This window comes from Mchenga conophoros, linkage group LG6 (assembly GCF_057382185.1).
Source record: "Mchenga conophoros isolate Kocher_MC1m ecotype Shallow Benthic linkage group LG6, M_conophoros_male_GT1.1, whole genome shotgun sequence".
NCBI classification, from domain to species: Eukaryota; Metazoa; Chordata; class Actinopteri; order Cichliformes; family Cichlidae; genus Mchenga; species Mchenga conophoros.
This window is the reverse complement of record NC_140531.1, coordinates 24,231,184-24,245,625: the sequence shown is the minus strand read 5'-3', so window position 1 is coordinate 24,245,625 and position 14,442 is coordinate 24,231,184. Positions and strand designations below refer to the sequence as shown.

The 14,442-nt window shown below is 41.3% G+C and overlaps 1 protein-coding gene across 2 annotated transcripts in view; it reads left to right on the top strand.

Moving 5' to 3' along the window:
• zcchc7 (zinc finger, CCHC domain containing 7) overlaps positions 1–14,442 on the top strand; it is a 51,820-nt gene that overhangs the window by 15,403 nt on the left and 21,975 nt on the right. For both annotated transcript variants that reach the window (XM_085276944.1, XM_085276943.1), the window contains exon 4: positions 14,371–14,420. In XM_085276944.1, the coding sequence (XP_085133070.1) occupies positions 14,371–14,420 (50 nt within the window). The remainder of the gene's footprint in view (positions 1–14,370; positions 14,421–14,442) is intronic.

Sequence of the window (14,442 nt, the reverse complement as noted above, 5' to 3'; positions counted from 1 at the left end):
CTAAAATGGACTTGCATTCCTTATGCAAACAATGCAGAAAAATGGTCGCTGTCTCTAACTCAAATGTTGTGACCAACCAAGATTTCCATAACTTCATAAAGGCAACATAATATATCAACATGATCTACTACAGATGGCTACAGCAAGCGTATGCTAAGGACAAGCGTACATCCATATCACAATCTGCTTTTCTTCCCTTAACCCTTCAGCTCCACCCTCCTTCACTCCATCCATCTCATCTCTTTATTCCTCCACTCCCATTCCTAACCATGCTTCCGTACAACAAGACCAAGCCCTGGTTACGGGGCTTGTTGCTATGCCAGGTTGCAGGCTTTTCCTGAGTTAATCCAGTTTCTATCCAGGATGTATTTTAGTGTTTTCACGGCTAGCAGTGGACACTATGTCCCGCAGTCTACATTCAGACTTCCTGTAAAGAGGTTTAATGTGTCTAAATGTGTGATTTATCAAATTTCCTCAATATTGTATGATTAACTCTCCTTGCACACATGTGTAACCGGTTTGTGTCTGTGAAGTTTAAGCCTTCGCCTGTGCGTGTGCTCCTGCGCACACGCATGCCTGTGCATTTGCACACCTAGGCCGCCCCTTTATCCGGGGGATTATGGTTAAATGAAATGCTGAGATTCTGGCGGCGAGCGACCGATAAAGCCGAAGTCGGCGTTAGGAGAGAAAATTAATTATTGGGGATAAAATCAAGAGCGAAGGAGATAGTTACCGACTCGTTGGGGAGTTTAGTCATTGATATTTCGGCACAGGCTTCCAGACAACATGCAGAGTTCATCACACCCTTAATGTGATACTAGTTTTGTGTGTCTAAGTGTGTGTGGATGCACCTTCGAGCTGGGCTTTACAAACTTTTAAATGTTTTGGTTGAGGATCAAAAAGCCTTTGGGTTTTAACGCAGCCGACATACTGATGTAGCTTTTTTCCCCCCCATTTTTCCCTGCGGATCAGCTGGAATGTCCTCGGGGTTTCCAGCAGCTCAAGGACTTTTATCCTTTGAGTATTCACATTTCACAGCATTCAGTCATTCTTGTCTCCATTAATGTAGGTTTTTCTCAGAGCAAGATTTAAACAATCTTAAATTAAGTTCAAATTTAAGTGGAGCTGATGCAAAAGTCACATTACTCTCTGCTTTAGTTGTTTCAGCCAACTGGTACAAGTAATCCTGCCAAAATTACACTTTAATCAAAGCCAGGCTTCTGAATTTCTCTGATTACTCAATTAAAAGATAATAACTGTCAAGAACAGCAAATAAAAAAAAAATAGTATGAAATCTAGATTGTAGAAGAACTTTGATTGTTAAGTTTCCCATCATGTTGCAGATTTAGAGGCACTTTAAAATAACTGATACCACTACTTTTTGTCTAGCTGGATGATAAAAGAAATCTTTCTCTACCATTCACAGATTTTGGCTTTCATGAAGAATTTGTATTATTGTTTGTAATCAGAGGAAAGACATTAAACCTAATAAAAAGGAAAGAGAAATATCTAAAATACAGTGAAAAACTACACTTTCAATTCACATTTATAATACTGTGTTTTTATATTTTACAGATATGGTTTTTTTTTTTATTGGCAGCTCACCTTTATATCACCCTCTTCTCTTAAACAATCTGTGTTACCAGCCACTGTTTTCGGATCATGTAGACTTTCAAAGAGTTGGATTATTTTTATTTACTTTTTTAAGTCTTTGGTTCCAAGTGTTAAAAATCAGCTATGGACAAATACCCACCCTAAAGGACTTGATCTTTACAGATTAGTGTGTGTGTGTGTGTGTGTGCTGTGTGCGTGTGTGTGCTGTGTGCGTGCAGGTGAGCATTTTTTTTTTTTGTCCTCAGAGTGGAGACTGATCAATAGTAATTGGGTTGAGTGTATCAGGCCTGTTTCTGTCCTTTGTACTGTGGGCCTTTTGTAGATGGACACAGTGCCAGAAGAGAAAGGGGACAAGCGAGGGAAACGAAATAAAGGAGAAGAAAAAAGTGGGGGTAGACGGAAAGAAAATGGACAATGTTTGCAAGTCGACGAGCATGACCAACTCCATCAACTAAAACTGTGGAATTTGTTCAGTATCACATACTAATATATAAAAAAAAAAAAAAATCCAGAAAAACCCTTTCCTACCATTCTGTGTCTTCTGTCTTTCTATTCATTCACACTAGAGGCATAGAGAGTGTATGTAAGTGTGTGTGTGTGTAGGTTTCTAGAGCGGTGGGGATCTTTTAAAGAGGTGTGACAAAACACAGATGACTCGTTAAGTTGCATTAACGGGGGTCTCACTCCTTCCTCTCTTTCTCCCCATGGTTTACAAAATCAAGCACACTTCCAGAGTATCTCTCCATCCTCATCCCTCACTCCTCTGTCTCTTTTATGACTTCCATAAAAGCAAGTGTGTTGAGTGAGCGTTGAAACTCCAGCGGTATTAGCAGGGAGGCATTAGGCATAAACTCTAAGGTATATTAAAGCAACGGCCCTGTTGTTCATATAAACACGCCAATTCAATTTAGCCTGCCCCACGGGGAATGGGATTTTCAGCTGCTTCTGAAAGAGGAAGAGGAGGAGGGGCAGGGGTTCTTGGAAGGAGGTAGCACGACTGGTGGATGAGGTAAGACGAGAAGAGGAGGTGGGATGAAGGGATCTTGGAGAGGTGCAGAAGGAAGAAGAGGGAATCGGGAGGGGGAGTGTGGTGACAAAAAAAAGAAATAAAGGTTTGGCACATGTGGAGATTAACATATTAGACTGGTGTGATAGCTAGTTGCTGGAATTCATTATTATTGCTGCATTAACTACTATGACGTAAGCGTGTGTGTGTGTGTGTGTGTGTGTGTGTGTGTGTGTGTGTGTGTGTGTGTGTGTGTGTGTGTCACTGACACATATACACACTTAGACTGGCAGGCATGGGGGCTGCCAGCATCTGTGGTGTCTGCACGCTTGGACAGAGCGTTATGTGGGAAACCCTACAGTTATATTATTCAATCCAAATTCAAATGGGCTTGTCAAGGAAGCTCCTGCTTTTTATTACCTGTCAGAAAAACCAAGGGATGGATGGAAAAGAGGGGAGCGAATTAAACGACAGTAAATAAGACCCCCCTATCTCTCTGCACTCGCCCCCCTGCCAGTCTGCCATTCCTCCATTCGCTGTATTTTGGAGAGACACACAGACACACTTGGAGATTTTGACAGCATGTTGTTGTTCAGCTCTATCTGTAGTTTACCTTAACCAGTCTAGTCTGTCAATCAGATGCTGGAAAATGTAATTATTTTGTTCATCACCGAGTCTGAAGCCAATATGGAATCAGCTTAGCCAGTCAGTCGGGCTGATGGTAAAGGAAAGGGGCTCAGACATTTATTGAAACTCATCTGATGCCTTTTAGAGGTCTACAAATGAGGAATTATGGGAAAGTAAATAAAAGAGGGTGTGAGTTGAGATTGAGGTGGAGGGGATTTCTTAAGAATGACTTCTGCATGTGGGAAGTGAGGGCATGGAGTTTCCTCTCTTTGCACGCACACAGATCCTGAATAGCCTCCTCCCGTCTTGCCCCTTTCAGCCAGGCATAACCTCTGCCATCTGTCCGCCCCCTCCTCTTCCTATCTTCCTGTTTTTTCTTTTTTTCTCTCCTCCATTTCAGCCTCCTCCACCTCCTCTGCTCTTCCTCTTCTTTCAGCCCCCCTCCCACCTCAAGATGTTCATTTAGGGCCCTGTTTCTTAACCTATACTCTCTGGTGGCATTCACAAGATTGTGGAATATTAGTCACGTGTCAGGGGAGTATCCATGTATCTCTGATAAGAAGAGGAGGGAGGAGGACAGTGGCAGGGTGTTTGGGTCGTGTAAAGCCAAAAAAAAAAAAAAAAAGCCTGCTTTTTACATTTTCAACCACATCACATGAAATCAAAGGTCCTGTTTGTGTTGTGTTTTTTCATATTGCAAGTACTCAGTTCTATCATTGTTAATCAGAGTTTGAGTTTGCACCCCTTTGTCGGTTTTGGTTCTGATAATTCATTTCCCACTTTCAGTCTGTCTTTTATGTAGTTTAAAATAAAGAAAACTCAAGCTGTTTATTTGATATGGTTCCATAATTGTTAGTTTGACTCAATAAATAGCGAGAAGAATTGTATGGTTAAGTCATTTTTACTTTTTCAGACTAAACCATTGAACAGTGACAGACATCTAGAGGTCCAGTATGAGCCTGGAGATGCTATGTGATGGATCCTTAAAGTCTTAGGCCACAACCAGGCCATCCCTATATTTATGTATGTTGCAATATGTTGTTGACAGTTACTGATTTGTAGATCATTTGAGATCAAAAATAGGTCTTTTTAGTTTGAAATAGGTGATGTAGTTTTACTCCCTACTGCACCAGAATCTAACTTCTAACTTCTGCCTACCAGGTGCATAGGACAGCTGGTTGCAGCTATATTTGAGTGAAGTGATAAAAGAGCCATATTAGGCACTCCCTTTCTAATCCTCTATTGTTCTTTGTCTGTCCCCTGGTCCACAGAGGGGCTGCTCTAATTAAAGACTAATAATTGTATTGTTTTATAAAGTCTATAGAGACAAAGATTCTGCTCTTCAATCATTCACTCCCTCCAATGTACCCTGCCGATCGAGGGGCTATCTTGCTGGTTGAAGTCTACAACCACAGCAGTGACGGGCTGTTTTGGGTGTGTGTAAGAGAGGGAGGGCTGTGCGGCATACACTAGGAGGAGGAAGGAAAAAGCCAAATCTAAATTAAAACTTTAAAGCACTATTATTTAATTACCCTAAAGGCTGTGGATTTGAAGGATTGAAAGGGTTTCTTTGTTGGTGTGTGTGTGTGTGTGTGTGTGTGTGTGTGTGTGTGTGCGCGCTTCCACTTGCAAACGAACACACACACACACTGCTGTCCAGGATTATTTCTTTTTTTTTTTCTTTTTTTTTAATTTGCCATTTCTTCTCAAAGTGTGTGTGAGTATTCATGTATGTGCTTGTATGTGCATGAGACCAGAGTGTAACCCCTTATTGGCTGCCCTCTGCTGTTGTCCCTCCTACACACACACACACCCATCCATGCACACATGCTGAAGCGCCGGCAGATAAAAAGGCATTATGGTGAATTCCACTTAATGACAAATTTTTAATTTGGGGAACAGGGCCTGGTGAATGGAGCTTAATTACCGGGGCCAAAGATCCCTCGGAAAAATAACCCCCTCGACGTGCCCAACCTGCCCGATAATGGAGCGCTCCGCAGAATGGCTCAGATTAACCAACGCCGTTTATCAACCCCCACCCCACCCACTCCCCCCCTTTCTGTATAATAACAAAAATAACAATCATGAAAATTCTATCTGCCTCCCAGCCCCCATCACCCCGCTTCTTCTCTCGCCTTTCCACCCTCCCGCCCACTGCCTGGCTCACTCCCGCAGGAGGAAATTCATCAAAATGAAATTGAGGTTGCAACTCACTGGTTTTATTAAAATATATTTGCCCCTCACAGACGATGCGTGTTGTGCCACAGAAGACAAAAGGGGCACCATGAATAATTTGGTCAGATATTTTTTTTTTGTGTAATGTTTTTGACATTTTGCGTCTGCTTACACAAGTACGACTTTAGCCATGAAATACTTGTTGACTATAGTCTGCTCTACCACAACACTGATTTAGGGAAACTCCATCCTGATTTTTTTTTTTTTTTTAACTTATGGGTAGCTTTAATGAAGCTGAATCTTTTTTTCATTCAGGCAATTATATAAGCACAAAGGATTAAACTTTAAAGTTGGAAAATTTTGGGATTTTGGAGTGTTGGTTGGGCACTGCCAACACTTTGCAATGTAGTCATTGTTTATTTACATGGCTTTACCATTTAGAGACGTAACTGTAAAGCTTCATTAAAAAATGTCAAACAATTAGTTAATGGGCAAAAAACATTTGACTGGCTTGTCAGACTTCAATCTTTTAATAAATCTGTTTGGTATGAAGCTTACATTTTTGTGAATACATATGCATTTGTTCCACTTATAGTGTCTATAAAAATACAGTTATTCAGAATAACTCTTCTAGACTGCTCCATCTCTTGATTTATGTGTTTTTGTTTGTTCTTAACAGCCAAAAAAAAAGTGCTGCTGTAGCTTTAAATCAGTCTATAATCTCCCAAGTTCACGGCTGTTAAAGTCCCAGACAATGATCTAATCCGATACTGAGACATGAACAAATCATTGTGATAGTAAGTGTTATGTAAAAAATATGAGTTGTAACTTCTTCTTTTTTTTTTTTTATTGTCATGTAATGTGTCATCAGCACCAGCGATCCAAGCATATTTATGGCAGTTAAATGAGTCAATTTTCAATTCAGCCTCCTTTTTTGAATCATCGGTGACGATATGATGGTACAAGTCAGGACTGTGTCTTTAATAAGAGCCACTCTGGTTATCAGCAGATTGATGGAGATAATTTCTAGTTTGAATTGAAAATCTGCGCTAAAGAGGCAGCTAACGGATATTAAAAAGACACAGTGACTACGTGTCTCCTGTCAGTCCCGGACACGTTTTGGCTCAGTTTTGGATAACTCGAAAACACGTACACAGGCACACTGGGGGCACACAGCCTCGTTCACTTTTCTTGGCCTTCTCTGGTCCCCGTTGTTGTGTACCCTGATTGGACCATGTGGTTGCCATGCGGTTGCCAGGCCGCGCCCCTGCTGTGTGGTAATTGGTGTCTGTGGTGCTGCTGCGTGGCGATGGTACTTTGACTGACAGGTTTGGCCACCTGCCCTGCCCTGCCTGCCAACATGGCGTGGAAGAGGGTGAAGAGGAGGGGAGGAGGTGGCACAGGCTGGCAGGGGGTGAGCGCTCGATGTGTCACGGAGGAGGGGGTGGTGGATATATCAGATAATCAGACGGGCTGTGTTGAAATATGTGTTTGCTGAACATAAGGCAGATTCAACAGGGACCACGGTGATGGCATCCGTCTTCGGTTTTTCACCGAAATGGCAAAAAATTAGTGGAAAATCATTTTGGTTCTAGTTTTAAACATTGTCTTTGATAGTAATTTCATCCTGTTTGATCAAAGTGAGGCTAATGAACGCTTTCTGGGCTGTTTTCCAGAATCTTGTAGCAGAAAGAAATAGTTTGACCACCCAAGCAGATGTGTAAAAAATCTGTCTCTTTGGCGTTTTTTAAAATCTGCTGCCTTTGATTATCTGGCCGAGGGTCAAAACGATTACAGTCGCTGGTTTCTTTAGGTTCTGTGGTCATGACCACAATTTTTGAAATAAAGCTAATATAACTTATAGTATTTGATATAATGTTCTCTTGAGTTACGCTTTGAGTCCATGATGTTTTTGGCAGTATGACATAAGACATGTCATACTGCCAAAAACATCATCACGAGCATGAAAGAAATATTTTATTTTTTAAAAGATATTTTTGTATTCCATTGTTTTTCTTATTAATTACACTAAAAATAAGAGTTTTCTATGCACTTCTGTGCTTTATCTTGCAAGTATATCAGTATGCCTCCTGGGCGGTGGTAAAGTGACAGAGTAGCACAGTTTGCCTTTGCCTGTTGAACTGACAGAAGGAATATGTGTAAAATTACAGGCACGTGTGGGTCAATTTTAAAGGTCCGTATATGGACCAGGTGCGGCTCTCAGTTGATGACACCCATCTTTAACCTTTTTGACTTGCTGGTTTGCCACCATAGCATAGATGAAATTCACCCACAGACATATAAAGCAAACCCTCCTATGTGATTTTTTTTTTACGGAGGCAGACAGACTTGATTCTCTTGAGGTAAAAACAAAGACACCCTAGTTGTTAAATAATGTAAATAAAGTCTAGAAATTAAACATCCTCATATGTTTCTCATAAAGATGGCAGTACTCAAAGCTTGAATCGTTTTCTACATAAGGAGTGAACAGGTGTCAAATTTAAATGTGCATATACAGTCTTATTGCTCTCATAACATTGATATTCATAAGTTGCTTTATATTGCCCAGTTAATACCAGGGAAAAGAACACAAACTGAAATATCCCCAAATATCTCTTATCTTGTAAACTATTATAAGCCTGAAATGAAACTTTGTTTGCCATGAGATTTTCTGTCTTGCCTTAAGAATCTAATCATGAAAAAAAGGTTTTCATAACCCTCAAGAATGTTTTTCTTTCATTCCAGACAGATTGCAGCAAATCCCTTTTGTAAATGATGCAAATATTTGCCACAGAGCATCAGCATTCACGTTTTTTCGGGCTCTAGGTATGTTTATATCCACATATATACATTGTTTTGTTTTTAATTTACAAAAAAGTATTTTACATATTGGCTGAGGTGATTCAAATCATTGAGGATAGTGCAGTTGTGAACAGTACTGTAAAAAAAAAAACACAGCACAAATAATATCATTTTTACATCATGATGTCACAGCTGGTTTCAACTGGTAATGGCAAGAAAAGCACAACTTCATCAAACTTCAGTTTAACGAAATGACCTTGTCAGGAGTAGGCAGTACCCAAACTGGGAGTCTTATGGAGCGCCGCACCAATCAGTCCCAGATGCTTGTGTGGTCCTATGTGTAAATTAATTTCCTACTCTTGTTAGGCCAACATGTACACCACCAGGAACCTGAAAATACCTGAACTGAATCCAGTCACCATTCACATAATTATTACACTTGTGCTTTTGAGCCAAAACATCTCATGTGGCGTACCCTCTTCTTCTGCGCTGCGAGACTGGAGAATTGGTGCCACCAGCTGTTTATCTAAAAATGTTAGTGGGTGGAAACATTTGCGCTACATTTGGATGGAAACCACCTCTCTCTAACAGAGAGATAAGTAGAGATTGGAAAAAAGGAATTTGAAGTAAGTAGTGTGGTTGTACAGCTGTTTATCTACTCCCTACGTGCCAAACATCTGCACACTAGGGTTTATGACAATATGATTAAAATTTTCCAAAAGGCTACTGTCAGTCCAACAACTGTGAATTGTTTATTTATTCGTGGAGAGTTTTGAATACATACAGTTGCTAGCTTTGCTAGCAACATGCAGCTAGCTTGGGTTTCAGGACAGCATGTTGGTTCAAAAATATGTCACAGTATGGAGTGAAGACATCGACTCTGATACTTTTCTTTCTGCGATGCTGGGTTTCCACAGCACTGTATCCGCTAGTCATAGTAATAAAAATCTCCGCCAATCTTCTGTTGTGTTTTACGGGCTTGGTCAGACTTTTCTCTCAAATTAAAGAGAGGAGTTAAAAATGTGGTGCTCTGTACATGTCTGTTGGACAGAAGGGAAGGCTGTAGGGCAAGGGTGATGTCACAAAGGAAACACTTTCTTGTACACACTCACACACACACGCACACACTTAGAGCATGCACACTCCCACCCACCCTCACCATTGTCATGTATAGTGTTGCTAATCCAGCCCTGTCGCTTTGGTATCAAACATAACCTCCATTTTGGGAGGGGGTGGGGGGGGGCAAGACCTCTTACACATTCCCTTTGTGGGTGTGGGTGTGTGTGTGTGTGCGCGTGCGTGCGTGTGTCTGTGTGTGAGACGGTGCCTGTGTGTGCGTGTGTATTAATGGGTCTGGTCAGCAGCTTGTATAATGGGCGGGCTGGCCTAGGATGCCTGTTTAAGTGTCGGGACAGGGAAAAAGACTGGGGTAAGGCAGATCCATTGAAGCCTTTGATGTTGCTGGGACAGAGGGGAGAACAGCTTGTATATGACACACTCATGAATGCGCACACACACACACACACACACACACACACACACACACACACACACACACACACACACACACACACACACACACACATTTTAGGAAACTGGTAACTGGTTAGAATTGCAGTTGATTGTGTCGTTGATGTTCTCAGTGCTGTCCTTGGTTTACCAGACTTAAACCATCCTGTCTGGGCCTCATCCCATGTGTGTGTGTGCACGTCACCCCAGGAGAGCTGGGTGTTCATGGTTCATTAGCCACATGTACACTTCCGTTCTGTTCTCACTGGTAGAAGAGACAGATTTAAAGCATTCACACACATACATCCCCCCCACCCCTTTTGTTTTGTTCTGCCGACTCTGATGAACAGGAACGCAGCCTCCTCCCCTCTCCTCCTCATCTTCTAGTAATCAGGGTACCTATGAGACAGACAGATAGCATCTGTTGCCTTCTCTCCCCTGATCAATCTCTCCCTCTGTTTCTCCCCCTCTTCCATGTCATTGTGTTGCATTTCCCGTGACGATGGAGTGATGAGATAATGTATGAGATGTCCTGCAGAATCTAAGTCTTTGGAACCCTCAGTAAACGCTGTCAGTGAGCTGCTTCAGAGAGTCATAGCAGATGACTTGAGCACCACTTGGTGCTCTTAACATTAAACAACCATTTCTCTCTTCAGGATATTTGGGTTTAGACCACTAAGATGGCTGTAAGGAATGCTTTGCCATTAGATCTGCTCAAATTGAACAGTTGGAGTTAACATGGCGGAGGCCTCTCTTGAGTGCGTTCAGCTGCTCGGTGATGTCGCTGCCATCTGCTTTTTGAGCTCCAGACTCCTTCAGATCTGCTGGGCCACGATGGAACGAGGGTTTGGTATTGAACAGGGCCTCAAGGTTGATTAGCATATTTTTACCCTGTGTACAGCCCCCCTCCTTCTTCTTTCCTCTCCTCTCCAGCACCCCTCCACCCATGTGTTTGATTCCTCGGCCGTGACAAAGAGCTTCACCCTTTATTTGGTGTGTTGTGTTGGTGAGGTGGGGGCATCGAGTTGGGGGCGTTGGGCTGGGGTGTGTGGATAGGGGGTTAGATTAAGGGAAAGCTTCCTGCTCTTTATTTGGGGAGTCCCCCCGGGAGGTGCTTTGGGAATGACTTTCGTTGAGTCACTAACGCCTGCTCACACACATGCACACACACACCACACACATGCACGCACCTTTCACCCCTGCCTTTTTTTCCCCCCATTGACTGCTGGATACCGGTGACACACATGCGTTCTTCATACAGAGGCCCCCCAGTATGCTCACACTTAGATCAGTACACCCCACCACCACCATCACACCCACCCTAAACTACTACAGTTTAATATAAGTTACTTCAAAGTGATGTGCATAGACAGAGACAATGTGATACAGCTTACATACATAATAAATGTAAATACTCAAAACCTGAAGTGAACATACAAAAGCAAACCAGAAGATTAAACAGTCATCTGTCGCTGTACTTTCCCCACCCCCAGCAGAGCTGAAATAGTTTTGTGGATTCATTGATTAACTGATAGAAACGCTATTCTGTGAAATTGATAAATTAGAATAAAAATGGTATCTTCTAGCTTTTTCAGGATGAGCCTTTATTTAGTTTTTTACTTGATGTCTTAAAAATTGTTTTATTCAGACAGTTTAATATTAGGCATTACTTTGGGCTTTGTCATTGTATTTATAGTTAAAACAGCTAACCAATGAATAAAGTTACTATATGGGGAAAATGTTTTTGTCCCCTTCTTGATTTAAATGTTTCAGACCATTAAACAAATTTTATTATTGGACAAAGATAACCTGAGTAAAATAAAATGCAGTTTTTGAATGATTATTTTATTTATTATGGGAAAGGAGCTATCTAAACCTACCTGGCCTTATCATAAAAAGTAATTGCCCACTTGCCAAATCACAAATTTAATGTGATTAACCACGCTTTTTGGAAAACTAGCCACGCTCAGGCCTGATCACTGCTAGATCTGTTGAATCAAAAAATCATTTAAATAGAATCTGTCTGACAAAGTGAAATAGGCTAAAATATGTTAAAAAGCAACACATTATGGCATGATCTAAACTTAAAAACATCTGAAAAACAAAGTCATCGGCATCGATCATTCTGGAAAGGTTTACAGAGCCATTTCTGAGGTTTTGGGAGAACCACAGAGCCATTATCCACAAATGGGGAGAACATGGAACAGCGGCGAACTTTCCCAAGGGGTGTCCGGTGTTCCAAAATTACTCCAATAACACATCAACGACTCATCAAAAAGGTCACAAAAGAACCCAGAACAATATTTAAAGAACTACACGTCTCAGTTACCTCAGTTAAAGTCAAAGTTCACAATTCAATAATCACAAAGAGACTAAGAAAAGATGGCATACACTGGTGATTTGAGGACAAAACCAATGCTAACCAAAAAGAACACAAAGACTTGTCTCACATTTGTCTTACAGTCTTGGGGGTCATCAACATTTTGATGACCCCAACATTTTGAAGACTTTTGGGAAAGACTTTCTGCAGCTAAGCGGATGGCACAACATAGAAGAGCTAACTTGTAAGGCCAGGACTCCGCAATCTGTTCACACCTACAAGCCAGTGGACACTCTTTCAATGATGAGCATGTACACATCCTGGACAGGGAGGAACGCTGCGGGGAGACAAGGTGGCCGTTTATTTTAAAAGGAAAGACCATCTCTTAATTGAGAAGGAGGCCTACATCTTTCACAATCTTTCAGTGCTGTGATTGCAGCCATTACCCAACTCTGTGAATAATACTCATGGCCATTGATCAGTGTTCATTGATCAGTATTTGGCGATCTGTAGTCATGACAATTTATATATTAATGATCAAGAAACTGACCTGACAGCCCATTCTTTGTCAGTGGTGTTAGTTTCAGTCATTATGCAAATGTACCATTTATAAGGCTGGAGAAGCCTGCAGTCAGCTGAGACTGAAGAAGTCACTTGGATGCCTAACAAAACATTTCACCCTCTGAAAAGGCTACGTCCAGATGAACAGAATCAACTTTTTGGGAATCATCTATGATGGTGGATTATATCTGCTTAATTTAAGGAGAAAAAAAGCCCTAAAAAGGGAAACTGATGCATTATCATTCAATTTTAGCAGGCGTGTCAGTTCAGTTAATTAACTTTCTGATTTGCTTCTGCCTGCTACTTTCTCCATTTTCACCTGAGTTATTTCTTTTTCATCCTAAATTAACTTATTTCCGTTCACTTTGCTATACACCTTATAGACATTTGACCACTGCATCATGAATATATAGCAAGAAGATGCAATACAACATCTGTCTGTTGGGATAATTTTTCCTTTTAGAGATGATAGGTATAAGGTAATACCAACATCTTTACAGGTCGTTCTCCAAATTTATCAGCTATGGGAGGACCATCAGGTGATTTTGAGTCAAAATTTCAAGCTTACCTATGTGATGACATTAGGTTGCTTGCATTGGTTTTTTGTTTGCTTGTTTTTGTTTTTTTTTGGAGGTGAAGGTCGTGGCAGAAAGAAGCCCCATCCAAACAGCAGCCATTTTAATTTGTTTGACAGGGAAGAGAGGTGATAACCTCCCTCCGTAGCCGCTCACCCGGGGAGGAAAGGTGGGGGGGAAAGAGAGGTAGAAAACAACGAGAGAGAGAGAGAGCAAAAGCAAAGGAAGGGAGGGCTGAGCAGAATGGCAATAAGGGGCTGGATAGAGTCAGTAAAAGAAAGAACAAACGAGAGTGGTGAAAAAGGAGTGTGGAATATTTGATTATGGCTCAAGGCTGTATATTTGTCTAAAAGCTAAAGACTGTCAACCAGCAAATCGCAGGGGTCAACGGATGGGTGTGACTTTATGTGTGTGTGTGAAAACACGCCAGCTTGTGTGGGTCATTGCTTATCAGAACATAATTTATGCCGAATACACATGTCTGTGTGTTTCTGCGCGTATGTTTGTGTGTATGATTTCTGGATGTCAGTTACAGTTCTGTGGGCCTGAGGAGAATACAGCGGCCTCCCTCAGGGTGCTGTTAGTGCCACTCTCATACAGATGTGCTGGGCTGCGACTGTGTCAGTTTCTGTGTGTGTGTTTGCGTGTGCGTGTGTGCATGCATACCATTCTCTTACAGGAAACTAAAGTTATTCCTCAGGGTTTCCTGCTGGGGTGGGATCTAGACACTTGAATCTATCAGTTCTTATCAAATATTTGTTCCAATTGTTGTTTAATGTTACTGTGAGAAAAGATTTCAAAAACGATATTTTCCTCTTGTTTTTTTCTTACTCATTTGTCATATAAAGCCCCACGTTTGAATGCAGCTCTGATGTTCATCCATTGTAATTGCTTTTAGGCACTCTTAAAAACCATGGCTCACGACTTGTGTGTGTGAACATGTTATGCTTGGTAACTGCAATCCCTTTGTTATTCTAAAATTTGCAAATTGTAATTGTTCACTTACTTTCTTGTATTAAAGTGCTCATTACCCAGTAACTGATGAATTCATGTCAGGTTTTTTGTGTTGGTTTGTATTACATTCAGGAATAACTAATAAACCTTATAACAGAAAAATAAGAGCCTAGCATAGTCTTCTCCCTTAAATTTGTTTTAAAATGTATTTTCTTCTTCTCTTCCAGATGTTGATGCAGAAGGTGAAACTTGGTTGGTTTCAGACAAAGACAAGGAGGTGGGTGGCAATGAGCAGCTTT